Source organism: Rhododendron vialii, chromosome 13a (genome assembly GCF_030253575.1).
Source record: "Rhododendron vialii isolate Sample 1 chromosome 13a, ASM3025357v1".
NCBI lineage: Eukaryota > Viridiplantae > Streptophyta > Magnoliopsida > Ericales > Ericaceae > Rhododendron > Rhododendron vialii.
In genome coordinates, this window is record NC_080569.1 from 25,177,017 (window position 1) to 25,201,125 (window position 24,109).

The window sequence follows — 24,109 nt, forward strand, 5'->3', positions numbered from 1 at the left end:
ATATTTTAAAAAACATTTGGTTAAGAATCACAATTTTTTACTTTTTCATTTCTCCTGTCAAGGTGAACCAATAATCCGTAAATCTTGACATAAAACTAACAAATGCAAAAATAAAAAATAAAAAATTTAACAAGGACAAAACAAAAGGTCAAGTTCTTTTTTTGGAAACTAAATAGGAGCAATTAATAGATTTGTGGCGAGATAAACAAATACCGAATAGTTCAGGGAGTACGAAAATGAAATAAACTTCCCAATTCTGCACAACCCAGTCCAGTGCGTGTCTCCTCCGGCCTCAAAACCTCTCTCCGCCGTTGAAAACTCACCTCCGCCATGGATATCCTACACTCAGCCACTCAATTCCCCACAATACCCTTCCTCCACCCTCACCGTCCATCCGCATCCGTTCGCCACCTCCGTCGATGCCTCGGCTTCACTGTCAGGTTCCTTCCACACGATTCTTCTCGCTCCTCAAAATTCTTGGGTTTCGATACATTCCTCACTTCCTTTGTCCTTTCTGTGCTGGGTTTTTTCAGGTCGAGCCTACCGTTTTCTGATCAAAATGCAAAGTACCACAGAGAGCTCCGAGCAGCCGTGGATGCTGTCGAGCGAGCTTGTCGTCTCTGTGTCGACGTAATTTCGCAACTAAAAATTTTCTTTTCCAGAGACCGTTATTCGGAAAATTAGGTCAAATAAAAGCTACATTATGACCGCAGAGGAATTGGCATCTTCTAGTTACTTAGTACATAATTCATATGTGGCTTAAATTTCATGGAAACTGAATGTAGTAGTAGCATATCATCTATGCGCGTCCCATTTTTTAGAACAACTGTTTTTTGCACTATAACGACGATAATAAGATTCTCAAAGCTGGATCATTTTCAGTGGAAATAAGTTGTTGTCTATGACAATGCTTGCTCATATAAAAAAAGAAGACTTTGTTGTACATACGTATCGGAAATATGACAGCGGTTTTCCACCAGAGGCATTCGTTGGCACCCGAGATGCTTCTGAGATACCTAAGGGAGCATGTGGTAGATATTGTTTGTGTTCCTTGGAATTAGTTAGATACTTAGATCATAACAAGTGCTGATGTTATGTTTGTCAATGATGGACCAGGTGAAGCAGTCTTTGTTCTCCAGTGATGGAAGGATTCTCGAAAAGAATGACCAAACTCCAGTCACTGTGGCAGATTTTGGGGTTCAGGCTCTCATCAGTTTGGGTAATTCATTTCCCTTCTGTTATGGTTTTGATTGGTAATTACATCATGATCCATGAATGCCTAACCAATTTGATGTATGATGATGCACGATGACAATAGGTTACCCAGTTAGAAAGGGTGATTGTAATGTTAATAGGCAAGTGAGAGTCGAGACTGAAGTTGGATTTGTGTTTAGATAGCATAGAAAGATATGCTTCTTTTATCGAGTTTATGGGCCTCTTCTCATTTAGCAAGGATTCATGTTGCCGACCTCAAGCTATTGGGAAAAAAGGCTTGCCTAAGTTGATATGAGTTGAGTTATGATCTATGAGACATGGATACTCCAAAGTCCAAACATGTTGTCGAGTATTGGTATGGTATAGATATGGCTCCGGTACAGTAATTACATACCTGGCATGACAAAATGAGATCAGGTACATTCGGTATTTAGGTACAGCATTGGTACGCCAGTTGGACAAGGATGGGTGGTTTTGTGGGCACAACTCTAGTATGCCTATTTTTTTCTTTTTTCTTTTCAATTTCGTGATGAGCTGGATACTTGATATCAACATTTGATTGTTTTTCCCTTTCAATTCTTGTTTCTTAGGCATGTTTGTTTAAACATCTAAGGGAACATGTCATACCGTGTCTAAGAGGGTAGATTAATGCTCGAGGTTTGACGCTAAGGGGATAAAGAGGAAGTACTCTTTAATTTGTCGCTAATTGTTATTTTTGAGATATGTATGAATTACAATGGAGTTATTATCTAAAATTCTTGATGAATTAAAGGCGTACATCAAGCAATACCCTTAATGTGTTTTTGTAAGTTTTGCCATACCCCCTTACCCGTATCTGTGCCAAGTACCTGTACTACTACTTCATAGGTTATGATGTTTAACTTCCAATTTTGTTACACTTTCTTACGGATGAAATTTTTCAGAAACTGATGTGGTGGATGTACTCAACTGCAGAGTTGTGGAACCACGTATACTTTTCTGTCTCTTGTTTCGTGTTATTTTTGTTGATTGTTCTTCGCGTGTTGCACGTGTTGTGGTTTGGCTGATTTTTCAGTAGATCTCTCGTGTCAAGCTTTAGAGGTGGCGCCAGGAGTGAGCAGACACATTCACATCTGGTGTCTTAAGGTTAAAGTATGCAATATGTTAAACTTGCCAAACAATTGCGGGTGCTAGGCGAGGAAGCCCCAAGCACGTTCAACTTTCCTTGGAAAAGTCAAACCAGTTCTGCACTCAAGTGTGGACATCCGACATCCACCTGTGATATGTGTCCTATCCCACTTTTGGCTTCAGCTTAGGGTTCAACACATTATGATTCCTATTGTCTTACACTCAAATCTCAATAGCCTGATGCTCCTAAAGCAGCAGTAAGTCAAGAGCAGGGCCTAGGAAACCTCCTGTTGGGGTAGTCCCACATTTATGGGACACTTAGTGACTCCTGATCGTTGTGTATGATAGCTGGGGTTAAGGTTCTTGTGAACAAATGAAAGCAAAGCTGCGCAAGCAATTTTTACCAGCCGATTATACGATGGAGTTATACGAGAAGTTTCACTCATTGAAGCAAAGAGGGATGACGGTGGAGGAGTACACATCTGAGTTCAATAACTCTCTATTCGGGTTGGTTTGAATGAGACTAATGAACAGATGACTTCGCGGTATCTTTCAGGCTTGAACCAAAATGTTAGAGATGAGATGGGAGTTGTTCGCTTGTTTAACCTTGAAGATGCTCGACAATATGCCTTAGTGGCCGAAAAGAAGGTTGGGCGTTATGGTGCAAGAAGGTTGTTGCCTGGATGCTTTGACAGCGCAATACAACGAAATACAGCTCCTGTCCAAGGTTTTCGGAGCCAGCAAATATCCTCAAAAACTCCCATAGCTAGCCAAACAGGTGGCAGAAGTGTTCGGGTGGCTGATGGGGATGAGAAAGGAAAAGGAACAGTCAAGTATGGGGCACAGAATGCTGGAACAAGCAATTCAAAGACAGGAAACAACTCACGGATTCGTTGTTTCACGCGTGGAGAAAGAGGGCACACTACGTATGCGTGTCCACAAAGGTGGGTAAACCTGGCTTTGATACCAAATTTGATGCAGCAAGATGCCCAGATCTGATGGTTTTTAAATTTCAAACAGTAAACTCCCGTCTTGGAGGGTTTCCCACGCAGCAAGAACAAAGAGATTAGAGAAAAATAACAGTAAGATTCGAAGATGGAACAAGGATAATGGGTTTCTAGGGCAAAGATACCCAAGAAGAACCACAGCTTTATATTATCTGGAAAAGATCAACAAAAACTGCAGATAGGGGCTCATACAAGAGTATTATTTATATTAGGGTTATAGTAGCCCTAGCATCCTAGCCCTTGATTGCAAAACAAATCCTTCAATCCTAGCCTTCCAAAATAATTAAAAGTCACATGCTAGTCACATGACTTTTAAATAGACTATGAGCTTAACTTGTTTATAGGACTAACATAAGACATAGAACATCTCATAAAAGATAAACTGAAAATATATCTAATCAAGACCCCAATAAAGGGAACTTGTGAGCCCACTTGGCCTTGGTAAGCATGACGTATGCTCCTGCATCAAAGGTGTTTTCTAAAATAGATATGAGACGAGGGTATCACCAAATTCGGATGCGAAATGGCAATGAGTGGAAGACTGCTTCAAGACACCTGATGGCCTCTATGAGTGGCTAGTGATGCCTTTTGGACTCTCAAACACCCCCAACACATTTATGCGCGTGATGACAGAGGTACTCTTCAATCCCTTTTGGGACTATTTGCTGTTGTTTATTTTGATGATATCTTAATCTATAGCCGGACTAGAGAGGAGCATTTATTCCATTTGCGCCAAGTCATGGAGGTTCTTCGCTAGGAGAAGTTGTATGTGAACTTAAAGAAGTGCTCATTTTTGTGCAACAAAGTTGTGTTCCTTGGCTTTGTTGTTTCAGCAGAGGGCTTGCAACCTGATCCTGAGAAAGTACGGGCTATCAAAGAATGGCCAACACCCCAATCTGTGCGGGATATTCTCAGTTTCCATGGTTTGGCTTCATTTTATAGGAGGTTTATTAGGAACTTCAGCTCTAATGAGTCCAATCATAGAATGCTTGAAAGGAATTGTTTTTAAGTGGTCAAAATCTGCAGAGCGGGCCTTTGGACAAATTAAAGAGATGATGACAACAGCTCCAGTGCTCATTCTACCAGATTTTGAGAAGCTTTTCACAGTGGAGTGTGATGCGTCGCATGTGGGAATAGGGGCTGTTCTTTGTCAAGATGGAAGGCCAGTGGAATTTTTCAGTGCGAAATTGACGGAAGCTAAGTGTCGTTATTCCACCTATGACCTAGAGTTCTATGCGTTGGTTCGAGCAATTCATCATTGGGAACACTACCTAGCGTACCGAGAGTTCGTAGTTTATTCTGATCATCAAGCTTTGAGGTACCTGAATTCCCAGAACAAGCTGAATTCCAAACATGTGAAGTGGAGTTCCTACCTTCAGGGGTTCAATTTCTCCATCAAATACAAGGCTGGTGAGTCTAATAAAGTTGCAGATGCATTGAGCAGACAGTCTCTTTTATTGACAGTAATGAATACACAAGTGACAGGCTTTGAAGAGCTGAAAAATCAGTACGAAGTAGTGCTCCAAACACTCCCTTCTTCTCGCTCTAAACCCTTTCTCCCATCACCAAACCGAACCCTCTAGAACCCCCAGACCTCACTCTCTCTCTCACCATATAAACCCCTCTCTTCCCTCCCCCTCTCCATCCTTAACGAAATACCATTGCATTCAGTCGCTGCTTCTCTCTCTCTCTCTCTCTCTCTCTCTCCAAGCTACATGGCAATGGCTTGGGAGGACATTTTGGCAGGGACAAAAACTATGGCAGTGGTTGCTGATCGATATTTTTGGCCAATGATGTATAAAGATGTGGAAAAGTTGGTTTGAAGGTGTCAAATTTGCCAAATTGGCAAAGGAAGTTCGCAAAACACGGGATTTTATACTCCATTGCCAACACCAGAAGTTCCTTGGGTTCATATTAGCATGGATTTTGTATTGGGCCTTCCCGAAACAGCAAAGGGTCACGATTCTATCTTTGTTGTGGTTGATCGATTCTCCAAGATGGCTCATTTTCTTCCATGTTCTAAGACAGCTGATGCCACAAATATTGCCAATTTGTTCTTTCATGAAATAGTAAGGTTGCATGGCTTACCTACGTCAATTGTTTCTGACAGAGATGTGAAGTTCATGGGGCACTTTTGGAGGACTTTATGGAGAAAGCTAGGGACTGAACTTAAATATTCCAGCACTTGTCATCTGAAAAAACAGATGGCCAAACGGAGTTCATCAACCGAAGTTTGGGAAACTTGTTGAGATGCCTTGTTGGGAGCTATGTGAAGACTTGGGACGCTATCATACCCCAAGCTGAGTTTGCTTACAACAATTCAGTGAATAACAGTTAGAACAAGGAGGAAGACGCCATTTGAAGCTGGTTATGGGCTTAAACCACAGCATGTTGTTGATCTAGTCCCTCTACCTCTAGAGACGAGGGAGAGCGAAGATGGCGAGGTTTTTGCAGATCATATTAAGAGAGCTCACGAGGAAGTGAGAGCAGCAATCATGTCTAGTAATGAATCCTATGCCGCAGCAGCAAATCAACATCGACAAGCCAAAGAATTTGAAGAAGGTGATATGGAGGCAAGGCAGATTTCCCAAGGGAACGTATCGTAAGCTGAAGTCAAGAAAGTTTGGGCCTTGTAAAGTGCTCAAGAAAATCAGCTCAAATGCCTATATGTTAGAGCTACCACCAGATTCGCAGATTAGTCCCATCTTCAATGTGTCTGACCTATATGAGTTTGAGAGGTTTGATGGAGAATCAATTTCAACAGAGGCTCAAGTTGAACAACTCCCAAAAGCGTTGAACAACTTCCAAAAGCACAACCAGATGTCATTGAAGATGTGTTGGACATGAAGGAGGTAAAATCGAGAAGGGGCATCCCATACCGACGGTTCTTAGTGAAGTGGTTGGGAAAACCAGCTAGTGAAAGCACCTGGATCGCTGAAGATGAAGTGAAAAAGATTGATCCAGAGATATACGCTGAAATGGTGGAAGCTTTCTCGTCAGAGCCGAGTTTTTCCCGACCCGGAGGGGTTGATGCTGGAGCATATGCCATGCTTACCAAGGTCAAGTGGGCCCACTAGTTCCCTTTATTTGAGTCTTGATTAGATTTATTTTCAGTTTATCTTTTTTGAGTTGTTCTATGTCTTGTGTTAGTCCTACAGACATAAGTTAAGCTCATAGTCTATTTAAAAAGTCATGTGACTGGCATGTGACTTTTAATTATTTGGAAGGCTAGGATTGAAGTATTTGTTTTTTAATCAAGGGCTAGGATGCTAGGGCTACTATAACCCTAGTATAAATACGCTTGTATGAGCCCCAATCTGTAGTTTTTGTTGATATTTTCTAGAAAATATGAAGTTGTGGTTCTTCTTGGGTATCTTTTCCCTAGAAACCCATCCATCCTTGTTCCATCTTCGAATCTTACTGTTATCTTTCTTTAATCTCTTTGTTCTTGCTGCTGAAAACCCTCCAAGAGGGGAGTTACTGTCTGAAATTTAACAACCATCAGATCTGGGCATCTTGCGGCATCAATTGGTGCCTAGAGTTAATGATTTGCCAAGTTGCTTTGTCACATTCTCTTGAGGAACTGTGTCATCACCAAATTTAGAATGAGGGGTGATACGTAGCGTGTTTCGTTCATGTGATCAGGTGAGCATAGATGTTTGTCCTCATTATGATGCACCTGTCTTTTGACCTACGTCATCAAGCAACTCAAACTCTATTCCTCATCATTCCCTTGGCTTCTCAATCTTACCATTGCAAAGAAAGAGGCTACTACTAGCTATCATATTTGGCCTAACAAATGCTTTTTCAATTGATTTCCTGATATTCCACAAAATCTAAAGTAGGAACTTTATGTTTCTTTATTTGGTTTTACCTTGTCTCATAGCATTTTGTTTGTGTTTTGGTGATAGAGGTGGGCAAATTTTTTCCTTCTATTCCAATGGTGGCTGAAGAGGATTCAGCATTCTTGCGTTCAAGCAATCTGGTAAATTCTGTTGTAGATGAGGTTACTGATAAGGCAAGTTTCGGGGATAAACAATTGATGGAAGCTGATGTGTTGGAAGCCATTGATAGAGGGGGAAAGGATGCCTTTTCATTCGGACGTAAGCCTGCCACTTATTGGGTATACTAATAAAGAGCTTTACCTTTTACCCGTTGGATTGATGTAGGTGAAACATTTAGAAACCCACTTGTGGTTTCTTTAAAGATTTTCAAGAGTTTGTCACTTGTATTGCCCAATTATATGCATTTTTTTACTGTTACAGTGCTGGACCTTATAATTTACATACCGTCTGCTGTTGTGCTGCTTGTGCATGTGAACAGATTATACTCTGTTCATCTTTTATGCCCCAGGAGTATCTATTTGATATTATAAATTTACTTCCCTACTGAAGAAAAAGAGGGGTTTTTACTTTCTCAATTGTCTTATGCTATGTCTATGGAATGAGTTTGGATTTATTCAGTTGATAAACTTCGTACAGGTTCTTGATCCAATTGATGGCACACGAGGGTTTGTCAGAGGGAGGGATGCCTTGTATGTGGTATGTTCTCTAGTCACATTGAACTACCTTTCTCTGTTGTTCATTTATAATGGTTGCTTCAGTTTAAATGGTGGCAAAAAAGATCATGGCGGTGTTTGTTGTGGCTTAGCACACTTGTGACATTTTTGGGTGTGGGGATGTGTAATAACATTTGCACTGGGATTTTGGGGATTACATGTTGCACAGGTAAGGGGATATTATCTGCGGACCCCAACCACATCCAGAGTCTTGTGCCGACACAAACGTGGGATTAGGGGACTGCCAAAACATGTAGGGGTCACTGGATATGTTATACAGCCCCCTCCTATATGCCCCCTTATTCCGTAAACAAACCAGGCATCAAATACCCCTTGCTTCAGATAATTTATCAATAGCTGGCTGCATTCTTTTCATAGCTGTTTGTTGGAGATAGATGTGGTTCTTGAAAGCATGTGTAATTGCTAATTGGGGCCAATGGTTAAAAAAGAACAAAAAAAATATTTGGATTCCTATTGTTTAGGAACAGTCTAACTGAGTCCCCGTCATAATTTCAGGTCACATTCAATCATCTTGCATTTGGCTTCAATTATAATGGTTGCTTTAGTTTACGAATCTCAAGCGCATTTTGTTTTCTTATGGGGGTGTTTGTTGTTGCTTAAGTTCTGCAGCTTATGATTTTTTTAATTTTTTGTTGACGGTGGGGGATATGTAATACCATTTGCACTAGTTTTTGGGGAATTACATATTGCACATAATACCATTTGCACTAGTTTTTGGGGAATTACATATAGGATAAAGGGGTTGTAATTTCTGGACCCTGACCACATCCAGAGTCTTTGTTACCAAATATCAAAAATAATTTAATAAATGTTTTTACTATTCTATTAGAAAGTTGATTCTTTTTTCTTTTTTCTTTATATATATATATATATAGAGTCCCCTTCTCCTAAGGACCGCTTAACTTAATAAAATGAGGACCTCCATTTTCCGATAGAATTTCGATGATCCAAGCCGCTCAATGTGTTCAGAACATGATTTTAAGGGTACCTGCGAGAAATCAGCAAAAAAAAAAATGACCGGAAAGGCTTCATCCGAGCAGTTTTTGTTTGTTTTTTATTGAACGGTTCAAATTATAACTGCTCGGATGAAGCCCTTTCCGGTCATTTTTTTTGCTGATTCCTCGCGGGTACTCTTAAAATCACATTCTGAACACATTGAGCGGCTCAGATCATCGAAATACGAACGGGAAATGGGAGAAATGGAGAGGTCCTTATTTTAACTAAAATATGGTAGATTCCTCAATTAGTTAGACCACATCACCACATGTGCTAATCAAAGTATGAAAGGACCATATTTGCTTTTGTTTCAGTCCTTTGCTAGAAAGATTCACTTTTTATTGGTCTCCTTATTTTCTTTTTTTGGCGTATCTGGATCTGCGTTTCACCATATTATTATCCTCTTCAGCTAAGAGTGAACCCAACTTTTCAGGTCGGTTTGGCCCTTGTAGTTGAAGGAGAGGTGGTATTAGGAGTTATGGGATGTCCTAATTGGCAGAAAGATAAACCCAGCAACTCTGTGACAGAAACCCTAAACTCTCCAAAAACTTTGTCAGGAATCATTATGGTTGGGCATGTTGGCTGTGGAACATGGACAAAACAGTTATCTTTCATGCTGAGTAGCACCACCGAGATTTCTAACAGTTGGACCAGATGCTCTGTTGATAGGTGTTGGTTGGTTCATGAGGCACGCTTTTGTAGTTCAGATAGTCAAACATGGGAGTCATTGCCGTTATCCACTTTCTTTGATGCAACTACCGATGCTGAGAATATTAATGATAAACAGATTCTCCTTCTGTCTGCATGTTGTGGAAGGTATGATTTTCCTCCATTTGTAGAAGCACTGTTGCTGACAATTGGCATTTACTTGAAAATTAGGCTGTTAAGTGCCATAAACTATAATATGTTCCTCTGATTACTTGGACTGGGGCTTTGAAGTAATATACATTCCCCCTACAAATTTTTTTTTTGAGTAGCAATATTTTCTTATCGCAAAGAAAAGATGCGCATTTACCGTAGAAAATGCTATTTAATTTTCTAACAAAGCTAATTTTAGAGTTCATCATGTGTAATCCTCCATATGTAAATAAAGTGGTAAGATCGTCCATTAGATAAGCGAAAGTATCTACTAGTCAAATAAACATTGTATCTAATTATTAGGACATCTGTCAAGATCTACAGGGTATACTTTTTTATTTTGGTGCTACAGTAATGAACAAAATAGAACAGAATTGGGGTTCCCCCTTTCCTGGTTCTCTTCGTATGGGCAATAAGCTAGCTCCTTTGTTGTTGGGGCGAGTGTTCACTTTCTTTTGTTCCCATCTTCACAAGGTAATGGGCACTGGTTGCTCTCTTGTTGACCAAGTTGACTGCACTGATGCATCTTTGCATGGGAAATCTGGCATCCTCCTCCAGAATTCAATGCAAAGAATTTTTAGTTGCTGCTTGGTATAGCATCTGAACAGCAATTTGAGAGTTTGCTTCTATCTCGATCCTATGCGTCCCTTCTGGGAAAGGGTTGTGATTCCCCAAAGTTATGCTTCTAAACTGCTGCATATCTCCATTTTGCCATTGAACAAAAAGCCCAGGTTCTTCTCTCATCTAGCCGGTCCACTAGGTGAAGGTATGAAAAGAGAGGCATTAGAACCCTCGGTACACAAAAGCCTACGTGGCAGTTCCAATGCTGCGCCTTGACCCAAAAACTTAGTGAATAGCGAGTCAGTCCTATTAGGTTATTGGATATATGTGGCTAATCAATTCGAACTATAAAGGAAGTTCTCATCAAATACACCTTGCCCCTCACACTTCTATCATTGTTCATTCTCTGCTTAGGTGCAAGTAGACAGCATTTGGTTTGGGTCATTGCCACATTAGCATCTTGATGGACCTGGGCAATACAAGAGCAAGACAAGCAAGTGATAAATGGTAGAACCCAAATGTTGTGGTTGTATAGGCAAATACCATCAGGCAAAATCCTAATTAGGTCAAAGACTAAACTACTACCAATATAGAAGTTTAATGACAATAATCCAAAGTACTACGTTCACATTCAGACTCACATGTTTGTCCCGCTAGATGATGCAAAAGCTATATCCCTTATCCCCATATGCTTTTATTGGTGCTCCCTCTCCCACTTGTGATGAGCTGGTCTGTTCCAATTACTCCAAAAGACCTAAGACTCTACAGTGTCATAGGTTGCAAACGAGGCTTAGGGACCCCTACTGGAGAGCATATTAGAGCTTTACCACTTTCTTTGTCTTGGTCCTTCATGATGGTTGTTGACTTCTTCTCTAAATAACTAGAAGGTTATTTTATGGTCTTCATTCACATAATCTGATATAGTAGCCCTATCTATGTGTAGTTTGTGCAAGTACTTGATGGTGGCCTCTGGCTGGGCATCTGTTTTCATTCTTCGAGCGCGGGCTCAAACAATTATAAAGGTCTCCTATTAATCTCTAGTTATCACTGGATAGTGAAATTACCCTGAAATGGCTGATTTTTCATTCCATTAAACGACAGGTATGGGATCATGCTGCTGGGATGATATGTGTTCATGAAGCAGGTGGAAAGGTATGCATCTCCCACCACTGTTCTTTGATAGGCCAATGGTTGGGTGTTGAGTACTTAAAGTTTTGAGCGCCCATTATCTAGTAGTATTTGTCACGAAAATAAAAGAGAACAACTTTTTGAATGAAGTGAAGAACACCATGTTTGCAGTAAATAAAAATATAAAATATCGTAAATACAGACATGCTGGCACATAGGCAAGCTGGGTATTCGTTTTGGGGGAAAAAAAAGTAGTTTGCTTTGATTTCTATAGCTATTGCCCAGCATTTCTACTGTTTGTTCTTGTATTTACGCAATGTGTCACATGAAGGAGAAAATAAACCCAACATGAGCTTTTTCTCACTTCTTGAGAAGTCTCAAGTCTGTTTGTGGTTATTATTGTCTCTTTTGCATTTGTTTATTTCTTGTAAAGTTTGCCTACGGGATTAATTTGTTATTAGGTGACTGACTGGAGAGGGAATGAACTTGATCTCTCAGTAGATCAAGTGGAGCGGAGGTTCATATGTCCTACCGGTGGCGTGCTTGTGACAAACAGCAGCTTACATACCAATCTACTAGAGTTGATCTCATCTGGTTAATTGGTGCATCGGGTACTCAATCCAATTACTCATTTATTGCTATGTTTATTTAAGTAAGGATGTCGCTCCTACCATTCTTGACTGGCATCCCATATGTCAGTTCTTGTATGCTCCTCAAATTTTGCAAGTGTTGTACAAAACCATTCATGTAAACTGCAGTTCACCAATTAAATTCTATGCACAGTACATATTTTACTGATGCCAGGACTTTTTTTGTGTTTTTGCAGAAGATATGCTAGTTAACAAAAATAAAACACCGCAAATTCATGGTTAACGCTGTAATGAAAAAGAAACTCATCCGATAATGGGCACCCATAATTGTAATTGCTAGATGCTTCTACGTTGAGGATTGAGAATTTATAAGTTTGGAGAGGAGGGGTGGGCTTGAAAGATTTTCATACCCTGGTTCACGGTTAACTTGATGAAAGATGACTCTGAAATCATAGTTAACTTGTTTAGGCAATTATTGGCTGCTTATAATCCGGCATTGGCCATATTATTTTGTGCAGTGTCATGCTCGTCATCACAATAGCACCACATAGCTCTAGGCTTAAGGAGCATATGTTTTCGAGGCTTTGAACTGAATCCTATGGTAAGAAATAACAGTAGCCACTTAACCCCCAATCAGTGTGGGTATGGGTGGGGGAAGATTGGAGACGGACATAACCTTTGTTAATATATGTCTATGCCTAAAGTGACTGCTCTCAAAAAGTTTTACCAATGGCCCCTATACCTTTGAAATTTGATGCTATGGAACTAATTGCTTAGCCAATTCTCACCAATTATTTTAACCTATATTATGTACCAAATACTAGTTACTAGACATTTGAACTGCATTAACCAGATGCAATCAGTATTTGAGAGTTGCAGGTCAATATTGGTTGTCCTGGTTAACAAATGCATCCGTCCAAAGGCTTCATATCTCATTGGTGATATGTAATTCACTAATTTGTAGTTACTTGGAGCCTGTTTGGAAGAACATTGCCCCTTCATGGACTTCGTATGCAGTTTGAGTGATCAGTTAGATTCTTCAGTTTTTTGGGATTGTTGAATTTTTGCAGCTTATAAACGTACCAAACGAGCTGAACGGTAGATTATTCAAGCTTGGCTTTAAAGTGCAATGAGATTCAAAAATATGTTAAAGCTTGGTTGGTTTACTAGGTGAGTCTATCTCAAATGAGCTTTAGTTGAGCTGATCACAAGCCGATCTCAAATGGGTTGCATTTTTAAACATCATAAGTTGAACAAATTGAGTAGTAGCTTGTTCAAGCCTTTTATATTTTGAGAACTTAACGAATTTCAACAAATGTTCAAGCTTTGTTCGTTTAGGTATCACACTGATCTTTAGGGTTGATCAATCTTATATCTACATCTAGCTCGAAGCCCCAAAGGAGCCACATCTAAAGGGTACCAACCATATTTGAGGAGGTCTTTACCAAATCCCTCCAAATACTTGATACAAACACAACCACCCGGGAGTTTGGATTAACCTCAACAATCTGTTGTATAGATCCCATTGTCATGATACATAGATATCGGGAAATTATTCGTTTATGATTGATTATTTTGTCGATTTAGATTCTCGCAGGCATCCCTGCTCATGTTTGAAGCTTGCAATTCTGTTTTCACGTATCTATTTCTTCCTTTTGATCAAACATATGAGCAACATTATTGGAACAAATTAATCATGAGAACTAAAAACAATTGTTTAGTATATTGTACTTTCAGTTTTTGAATTGCCCTTGGGCATTAAGCCAACGGATCAAAAACGAAACCCAACTGCTGCATCTTCGCCATCTTCAAGGCACGTGTCCAACGCATACACTTAGAGGATCTTAGTTTATTGGAAAGTTCTCGACTCCCAAAACAAACCAGGTATCTTCTTCTTTCTCTAGCATGCTCTTCTCATTTCAAATAAACTATTTTAGTTTTCATTGTGGACTCTTACGTTATACTACATGTTACTAATAAACAACTATGCATGGTGGCTGTTTATATTAATGTATAGATTATGAGGGCATGTATCAGAGCATAGAAACCACACAAGGGTCAAAAAATATGCATGGGATTGCTTAGATTAGTAATTGCTTCGGATCTCGTATCCAGAAAATAGCACTAAACTATTTGCACTCTGTTAAAGAAATGGCCTGGAAACAATAAACAAGGCCTCTGTCAATATTCAAACCTTGTTTTGATGACTCAGTATCCTACGTCTGGGTTGACTGATCCGGAGCACCGATCCCACCGTTCATTAGAGGAGGGGCAATAAAAGCCGGGGAAAAGCTCCGTTTGGACTGGCCAACTCAAAACTTGAAAGCACGCAGCTGGGAGTCGAACCAGACCAAAAGCTCTCTTGTTGGTAGGTGACTAACATTGTGCATACCCCTGGGTTATATTCAATGTTTGTCGGAGCAATCTAACAGCTCACAACAGAAACTAACAAAATTTAAACATAAAATCTACCTAAACCTAGAATATGTTTACTCACACACACGTTTGCTGGTCAACTTTGAAGCGTATGCAACTTATTCTGGTAACTCTGCACAGGCAAACCATAGATTTTGGCCATGTAATTACCGCATTGGATATAATACGTAAGCGTTCTCTAATTTGCATGTTAGCATATATGTTATGATTAATTATGTGCCAGAGGTGCTTGCATGACACCGATTACAGGGACATTAATTGTAAGACTCTAAGATTATGGTCACAGTAAACCTTAACATTTTGGTATTAGGATATGGTTGTTTAGATAATCTACTAGTTCTTTGCTAATTAGGTAAGTTTTCTAATAAGAAATGTTAGTGGAAGGTGCTAGTTCGTAGGAGTATTATAGTGTAAAAGAACAGCTTGTAAGCAAGTACGAGAGTACAGTTTTCAGATTAAAATTACGCAGGACATTTTTTATTTTCTATCCCTGTTGAAACCATTCACCGATTTCATGTGTCGTGCACTAGTCCATGAAATCATATTTTCCAGTGTTTTCTCAGGAATGAGTTTTCTTTGCCTAAGCGGTTCCCAGAGGCAGAAATAAAATTTTGAAATATGACACAGCTAAACAAATGTTCAAAACTGTTTTTCAAGTCCTTAATCTCCTTTCTTCCACTGGGGAGTCTCTTTGATTCTAATTACGTGGTAAATAAAGGTTTGAATTTTTTTTACAAGGACTCTGAGTATGTGTATCGACTGCGGGTGTTGTAAGCATAGTTGTCAATCCTGTACCGGTACGTACCGGATTTGAGGAAAACCGGTACCCTAACCCCTCAATACCGTTCCGGACAGAATACCGGTCCTTACCGCTTGGTACGGTTCGTTTGTAGCCCTACCTATGGGTTGAAGGACTTCCACCCATGGTTGATGGTAAATACCGAGTACGCTTACTAGGAGTATGTTCAAGTAAATGCGTCAGACACGGATCTCGGAATGTCGAGTGTCCAATACGGCCATACGGATACTTGATACATCTAGGAGGATCCACGGGTCTGGACAAAGAATAGCTAGGATGCATCCACTCCACTTAGAAGAGTTTAGTCGGGTTTGGGATAGAAAAGTGTAATTGGTATGTAACAGTATCACCTAGGGAAGATCTGAGTAAAATATAATTTGACCTTTGGCCGTAACACGTACCAACAGATAAACTTGATGACATTCGAGACCTTCACATGTAGTATTTTACTTTCCCATTCAAAGTAAAATAGTGTGCGCCTAATTGCTTGTGATGTAAGTCAAACTCCAAATGGTGGCAATGGTATTGGACACCTGTCCAGGTCCCTTTATTTACCACGGTTCCCCGCAAATACTGAATTACTACAAAATATCAGATGGGTTGAGCTCCTTTCTAGTCCATGAAAATGGATTGGACCGTTTAGTTTGTCCGTTTCTGAATCTTTTTCGGGTCCACTGTGATGATCCAAACTGTTTCGTCACATCTTAAAGCTTGTCGAGAACATCACCCACGTCAAAAAATCAAGTTGATTAGATATCGGGTGATATGATTTAGGAATATATTTGTCTTTTTACCTAACAAGAATACAACACCGATCGAATTGGGTGCTGAGCTACGAGCTACTATTGGTATAGTTTCCTGTCCCAAAAATGAGTACTCATCATGTACGCAAATAGATGCCGCCTATTTAATCCATTTTTTTCTCAAGACAAATGCATTCCGAAGTTACATTAAACAGTATCCGATCAACTTCATTTTTGGTGTGACAATTGTTCTTGACGAGCTCTAAAATATGAACAATTTGGATCATCAAAATGAGCCCAGTAAAGGCCCAAAAACGAAAAATTGGATGTGCCAGTCCATTTTCATGGACCGGAGAGGATGCCTCCTTATCAAATACTCTTGGACGTGAGGGTTTTTTCTTAGAAGAGAAGACAAGTTGAGAGGTGGCACATTGCTTATTGGCTGATAATTTCTTGGGTTTTCTTTGGGTGTGGTCCCAGGCATTGGATAGCTACTGACTTGAATGAAGACACGTATCAAGTGATGTCAATTCCCCAAAAAATAATCACACGTTTAGTAGATTATTATTACTCGACAAGACTTTGATGTAAGTGAGATTTGGCTTTAAACTTGAGATTTATTGACTTCGATGTAAGTAATGTCCTAGAATGCAATTTGTTTAGTTTGGTTTGGTTTTAGTGGAGACTTAAGCCCTAGTGAGCTATTGAGCCTATCTTAGCTACTGACCCTTCGATCGGGAATATATTTGGGTTCAAAGCCAATGGGTATGACCGGCGCGAATCCGATGCAATCATGTATTCCTGTTGCTAATCATTGATTAGTATTGTTATTCTGTTTATAAAAACAAATGAAATTTGGAATCATAAAACCACTGTGGGGCTATGTTCAGTTGGCAAATTATGATTGATGAAAGCCAAAATTTAGCCCCGTTCAGTTGCCATAATAGTGGGCAGGTTAGTGACTCAGTGGGGACCGTTACTTAGCGAAGATGTTCTGGTTCTAGTTTATAGAATATGGAATAGGTAAGAGAATAGGTAAGAGGATGTTCTACCTTTAATTGGACTGTAGGGGATTAATTGAGGTGCGCGTAAGCTGATCTGGTCACTCTGACCGTCCGTACAACTCATTGCTGTTTATGTCTAAGATAAGCATATTGCTGTTTTATGTCTAGGATTGAACCGAAGCATATACTAGTAGTAATTTCTAAGAGTGTATACCGGGGATGACGGTGTAGGTGAGTTGTTGCTGGCAAATCGTTCGATTGTATCTGTCGAGAAAATTATTTATGAAGAAATTGGGTTGATTGAAGAGTTATAATTATATGGTAAAGTAAGACGGATGAAGCCAAACGTATGATCTTAAGTAATAGACCATCAAACGTACACCCGAAATTGTATCACTCTTTCTTGTCTTGTAAGATGAATGGTTCTGATTACCGAGATGAATTCATTGTAGTCCCACAAGCCACGACAAATCAACTATATAGACCATACAATCCCGGTACTTTAATTAGTTGTGTTTCAACTCAAAGCTTCAAGGGTAAAATTGAAAGTTTGCCCTTTCGTGCATGGTTGCCAATTTTGAAAAGAAAGCAAACAAATTCGGATGGCCCAAAAAGGAAGTATGAGCAAACAAAATGGCACGAAGGGAGTAATTTGAAAAGCAAAAGCCAATAAGATTTCAATAGGTTGGAAAAAAAAATTGTCCGAACGTGGCCAAAAATTGAAGATCATATCTTACCTTCTAACATCCTGTTTGGCTAGCGGGGAAGGGAGGGAGATAAGGGGCTTGGGGGTACAAGCTAATCAGAGCCCGGTGTTTTGGTTCGCCGTTTTGTTCTTTGGACAGCTTGCTTATCTGGCAGATAAGCTAAGCCTCCTGCAGGGCCTTAGCGAAACCACCCAAACCCCCGTGATTAGTTTATCTAAGCGTAGTTATCGACGTGCTCCTCAAACCTTTCCAAACAGTGGCGCGGAGCCATACTTATTATATCACAAAAATTTTGATTTCCAATATATTACATTTGTACATTGAAATGATTCTAGCCTAATGCAATTAAAGTATACCAATCATTTTGGTTTTTTCTTTAGGCTACTTCAACTGTCACTTGTTTATTTTTTATTTATAAAAGAAATTAAGAATGTAAAATAACCGATTTTTTTTTATCAAATCAAACCAAAATTATTAAGATTATAAGTAGCTATACATGAATAATTATCAATAATGTTCAAAATCAGGTATATATGAAATAAAAATTTTAAAACTCGGGAGCTCGGGGAGCTGGGGCCGGGGCGATTATAATGTTCAAACCATTTTTGTATTTTCATTGCAAGGGGTGATTAAGTAGTAAACACTCACATTATTTCTCTGTCCAATCCATCCATTTCAACTACCAAACATATCTCATCTTAGTTAATCTCTTCTTTTTAAATAAGGGAAATGATATTGGCACTCCAAAAATTGATGCAGACACTCTAAAAAACAAAGGAAATTGGCTTTGGAGTTACACTGATTTTGAAGTGCCTGCATCAATTTTTGGAGTGCCAATATCATTTCTTTAAAATAATTCCTCCTTATCACATATCCTCCTTTTTTCCACCATTCTTTTTTTTTTTTCTTGAAAACTTTATCCACCCGCCAAATGAGAGAGAGAGAGAGAGAGAGAGAGAGTGTGTGTGTGTGTGTGTGTGTGTGGGAACTAAAGAGAAATTATCTCAACGAAAGCCCTCGATGAAACCTTATCTGGAGTAGTTAATTTTGGAACCTTTGTGCCAAATAACAGCTATACTCAGCTAGTAATAATAAATGCCTCCCATATTTCGGCAAACAACCCAACTCTATTATTGCTGCCAGCGACTTAAATGATCATCCTCCTTCTCAAGGCATTACATATGCTTACACATCATGCATACATATATATATATATACCGTGTAAAGTAAAGTGATCATATATTCCAAATAAAAAGCAGAATATATATGTGCATATATCTGATGCTATACCGAAATAGCCCATCTAGCATGGAACCTTAGATTGTGTATATGACGGTAGTATCCGACTCTAAGGGAGGGTTTCATAGTCTTTTTGCACGTTTTACGTGGGTTACATGGCTAGCACAAACCGGCTCGGAAGCCAGAGCCATGCAAGAGACGCCGTGAATGCATGCCCTGTTACGGAAGAAATCAGAAAGGGGGGGTTACGTGGCATTAAAAAGTTGATGACAGCTAATATGAAATCCAGAAAGTAAAGGAGTGGCACTCCGCCGGAAAATGATGTATGTGATGTGAGATATATATAAAACATGAGAGAGAGAGAGAGAGAGAGAGAGAGAGAGAGAGAGAGAGAGAGAGAGAGAGAGAGATGAGACGACATTCAACTTTTGCGTGTGGACATTTCGAAGCACTCATTTTTTGCGGTAATTTATCTTTACATGGAGAGAGAGAGAGAGAGAGAGAGAGAGAGAGTTTACACATTTTTTCTCGAAAGAAAGGGGACACGTCGGCTTAGTGATAAACCGTGGACGGCACCGAATCCCTTTGACTTTCTCTTAGCCCTTCTCTTACTTTTCTAAGTACTATATATATACAACACGTTCTTCACAAACAGGACCTACATCCTCCTCTCTCTCTTGTGGAAAATCTCTCTCTCTCTCTCTCTCTCTCTCTCTCTCTCTCTCTTGTGGAAAATCTCTCTCTCTCTCTCTCTTGTGGAAAATCTCTCTCTCTCTCTCTCTCTCTCTCTCTCTCTCCAGACGTAGTAAGTGTGTACGGACGACTAAATTATTGAAAAAAACTAGTGAGTAGTGACTCCATGGGAAGAGCACCTTGTTGTGAGAAAAATGGGCTCAAGAAGGGGCCATGGACTCCAGAAGAAGATCAAAAGCTCATAGATTATATTCACCAGAATGGGTATGGAAACTGGAGAACACTCCCGAAGAATGCCGGTGCGTGATCCTCTTTTATTTACTTAATTCACGACTTCTTAATTCTATACTACTGTATATTTCAATGGTGATTATTTGTAACTGATCAAAGCCGTATTTTAATCTGAATTATTATTATGCAAACATATATAGGACTCCAAAGATGTGGAAAGAGTTGTCGGCTTCGCTGGACCAACTATCTGAGGCCTGATATCAAAAGAGGTCGATTCGCTTTCGAAGAGGAAGAGGCTATTATCCAACTTCATAGCATTTTGGGAAACAAGTACGTTCCATTTTCTTATTTTTAATAGAAATAAATTTCTTTTTTTTTTTTTTTGGTACTTCGGAAAATTATATAAATTTCATTTGGTTGTATGTGTGAATAAAAGCTTACTTTCTTCATAGAATGATGTGACAAAAAAGAAAGAGAGTATATATACAATTTGAAAATTGCTATTCCCCCCCCCCCCTGACACACCCCCCCCGGCCCCACCTCCCTTTTCCCATTCTACCCCCCTCTCTTCTCTCTCTCTCTCTCTCTCTCTTTTCTTTCTTTCTTTCTTTTTTTCTTTACCGTTTGGTTTTTTTTTTTTCTTTTTCTTTTCAGTTTCAGTTTCGTTTTTTTTTTTTCATTTTATTTTCAGTTTCTTTTTTTTTTTCATTTTATTTCCTTTTCGTTCTTTCCAGTTTGAATTTTTTTCTCTCTTTAATAATAGGTTCAAGTCTAATTTTAGGCTTTGTAAAGTAATTGAGAGAAAAAAAAAGTGTTTTAATTGATCATGTTTATCCGACTGTTTTATTTTTATTTTTTTGACCTTTATAGATTAAAAAATATAGTTACTAAAATAAGTGTTTCAATTTTCAATCCGTTTGAACCGGTGCAAAGTTGTTATTTTTCTGATCATTTCATCCTAAATGGATCTAGTAAATTTTTGGCTCCAAGGCCTTTCAATGGACACCCTAAGAGAGTTTTGAAACTAAATAATGAGTCTTAGGGTATTTGTTGAAAGGCCTTAAACCAAAAAATTCATTATGACCATTTAAAATAAAATAATAATAAAAACGATCTTTGCTCTGATTTAACTGAATTGAAAATTAAAACACTTAATTCTTGAATTATATTTTTAAATATACAAATGGTGTATTTATAGAAATTAAATAAATAAGGTATAAGTAATTAAATAAAAAAATAAATGAAAAAATAGGTGGGACCCGGGGGGCTCAACTGCCCTCATTGGCACAGTAGCCCCTACGAAGCCCCTAAAACGTTTCCGTTTTAGTTATAAAAAAAATAGAAACCAGCCATTTGCAATCCTATGGAGTAGAGACGTGATTTGAAGCAACATACTACTGAATCAGTTAAGAGGATTTATGCTAAATAATAGTTAACAAATTTATTAAATTGTACTATAGTTAAAAAAAAGTAATCCTAAATATAACATTTGTATTTTGGATTAGTATGTCGTTTGCAAAATACATTTCGTAATTAGTTCCCGAACACTAATTGTAATCTTAATTGAAAATAGAATTTGAGTTAACCAAAAAAAAAAAAGAAGGGAGGTAAATGGGAAAAGAAACAAATAAAGAAAATAATTGAAAAAAAAAAAGATTCAAAGTGGAAGGAATAAAAGGAAATAAAGAGAAAAAAAACGAAAAAAAAAAATCCAGCCGAAAAGAAACAAAAAGAAAATAAAGAGGGAAAAAGAAAAAAAAACGTAATTGGGGGGAGGGAGGGGCAGGAGAAGTAAAATGGGGGGAGGGGAGGGGGTAATATGGGAAATGGGGTGTGGGGCCGGTGGGGGTGGGGTGTCAGGGGGGGGGGGGGAAAAGCAGCCCTCATACAATTTGGCTTGTGCTACCTAACCCTAGACTTTGATTTTGTATTGCCTCGTTAATTTCCATCCTTTTTGACTTATAGGTGGTCCGCCATTGCTGCTCGTTTACCAGGAAGAACCGACAACGAAATCAAGAATTACTGGAATACCCACATAAGGAAAAGGCTTCTTCGTATGGGAATCGATCCAGTGACTCACAATCCTCGGCTCGATCTCCTCGACCTCTCCTCAATTCTCAGCTCATCTCTCTACAACTCGTCTCAAGTGAACCTGTCAAGGTTGCTAGGCGTTCAACCCCTCGTTAACCCAGAGATACTAAGGCTGGCCTCTTCGCTTCTCTCTTCTAACCACGAAAACCCTAATTTTCTTGCACAAAATGTTCAAGAAAATCAGATGTCTCGTGACGTGCTTCAAAGCACTGAATTGCCACCATTGGTGCAACCCAATAACCAATTTGATCAAACCCCAGTTCAAGAAATTCCAAATTGTGCTATGTTGAGTACGCCTTGTGTTCCAATTTCTAGTGAAGCCCAGCTCATGGGACCAAACATGGAGCAATTCTCGTCAGATTTTACCAGTTTTAGCTCCCAAAATTGCCAATTGAATGAGTGGCAAAGCAATGGAATGGCTTCAAATTTAACACAAGACTACGGACCTGTATCAGATTACGGCTATTTCGAGTCGGACCAAAGCATCATGGATCCTCCACCATCCGAAAACTCAAATTTCCAATCCCACGATAGCAATAGCTTCAGCTTTGCATCCGTTTTCTCGAATCTATCAACGCCGTCGTCGAGCCCGACGCCGTTGAATTCGAGTTCGACGTACATCAACAGCAGCAGCATTGCTACTGAAGATGAGAGAGAAAGCTACTGCAGCAACATGATGTTGAAGTTCGAAATGCCAGAAATGTTTGGTGTTAGTGAATTCATGTAAATGAGTTGGAAAAATCAAACTAATGTTTCTTTTATAATTTCTTAATATTTTGTCCCGGTTTTTTTTTTTATGCCCATCCTTTGTTTTTTTCTCACATATGAACTTTCCATTATTGATGTAGTAGGAGTAACATTTTAATCATCCTCCATTTGGTACCTAATTAATATTAAATTTCAATTGACGTCAAATGGATAGATCGACCAATAAAATATTTGAAAGACAGTACTAATAATTAATGCTACACAGTTTGTGGAAAATAAAATAAACATGCATGGCTACACCCACAGAACCATATCAAGAACTTTCGAGTTACTGTATATCAACTCCTGGGATTCGCCTCGTGATTAAGTTCTGAACTTAAAAGTTTGCTTCATTTTAGATAGTCCTTATATTTTGTTAAAAATTAAAAATAGTACTTCTTAACAAGACATATGAGATTTTATTCTGATTTTAAATATTGGCTTCCCCTTAGTAGGTAATGAACTTGATATCCGAAGTATTAGTCTGAGGTACAAATAAATTGGTCTGAACGCATTAAGTTATCAAAAAACAACTTTCAAATTATATATAATTTGTTCAATTGCCTCATGCTTCTAACCCATAAATAATCATACTCTAAATTACCCTACTTCTTCGGTATATAATTGCTTTCTCATAAAGTAATCTTCGCTTTTTGATGACTTGCCTCAATGGGTAATAACCATCTATATGAAGAAAGATTTTAAAATCTAAGTTTTAAGGTAACAACTATGGTTTCGTAGATCCCAACAGTCCGGTGACAGCGCCGGCGACTGTTGCCGGAGAAAAGGAAGCTGGCACGGGATCCCGCCACCTGTATGGTTACTGTCTTTTCACATATAAAGTTAGGTCACTTATTTAATCATATATCATACATAGAGTTTACATAGCCGACCACGAGTTAAAATCTGTGTTGCGGCCGCTTTAAGTTTTCAAAAAAAATTAAATTTCAAAGGCCTCTCAATTTATTTTATCCCTTATAATAGTCCAACAAAAAGGCCTATTTTTTTAATTTTCACTTTAAGCATTTGGGCCGACTCTGAGAGGTTATATATAGTCTATTAACACTGTGCATGGTTATTAATGAGGTTTTTTGTTTTTAACAAAAATGATACGGACCAAGATACTCAGTCCAGAAAAATGTCTAGGAAATCCGATCAAGATACTCAATCCAGAAAAATGTCTAGGAAATCCGATCAATGATTCAGATTTAAAAAAATTCTTCCCTGAAAGGGTTTTGGTCTTCCAGGAAGAATTCTGGACCGTCAATTGTTTTCCTCTTTCCTAGGCTAAATCAGCCTAGTCTGTTTTTTTAATCATCTAGGGCTAGAGTAATTATTCATTGGTCTTGTAACACCGTCACGCAATACCTCACCATTT

At 38.9% G+C, this 24,109-nt stretch overlaps 2 protein-coding genes across 4 annotated transcripts; both read left to right on the forward strand.

The window, feature by feature from the left end:
* The first annotated feature begins 226 nt into the window (after positions 1-226).
* Positions 227-17,611, forward strand: LOC131315370 (putative PAP-specific phosphatase, mitochondrial). Of its 3 annotated transcripts, none has more exons than XR_009196709.1 (11): positions 227-440; positions 534-630; positions 1,117-1,219; positions 7,241-7,452; positions 7,811-7,870; positions 9,338-9,720; positions 11,267-11,345; positions 11,425-11,475; positions 11,913-12,062; positions 13,763-13,925; positions 17,231-17,611. XR_009196709.1 is itself a non-coding variant. In XM_058344547.1 (9 exons), the coding sequence occupies exons 1-9, from the start codon at positions 331-333 to the stop codon at positions 12,048-12,050; spliced, it is 1,233 nt and encodes a 410-aa protein (XP_058200530.1). In that variant the 5' UTR covers positions 227-330; the 3' UTR covers positions 12,051-12,249. The 3 variants fall into 3 exon arrangements, 1 of the variants encoding a protein (XP_058200530.1); XR_009196708.1 differs by having other exon boundaries at positions 13,779-13,925; XM_058344547.1 differs by lacking the exons at positions 13,763-13,925; positions 17,231-17,611 and having other exon boundaries at positions 11,913-12,249.
* On the forward strand, positions 13,885-22,756 carry LOC131315371 (transcription factor MYB102-like). Its single transcript, XM_058344548.1, has 4 exons — positions 13,885-13,925; positions 19,822-19,961; positions 20,094-20,223; positions 21,859-22,756. The coding sequence occupies exons 2-4, from the start codon at positions 19,829-19,831 to the stop codon at positions 22,709-22,711; spliced, it is 1,116 nt and encodes a 371-aa protein (XP_058200531.1). The 5' UTR covers positions 13,885-13,925; positions 19,822-19,828; the 3' UTR covers positions 22,712-22,756.
* The last annotated feature ends 1,353 nt before the right edge of the window (positions 22,757-24,109 follow it).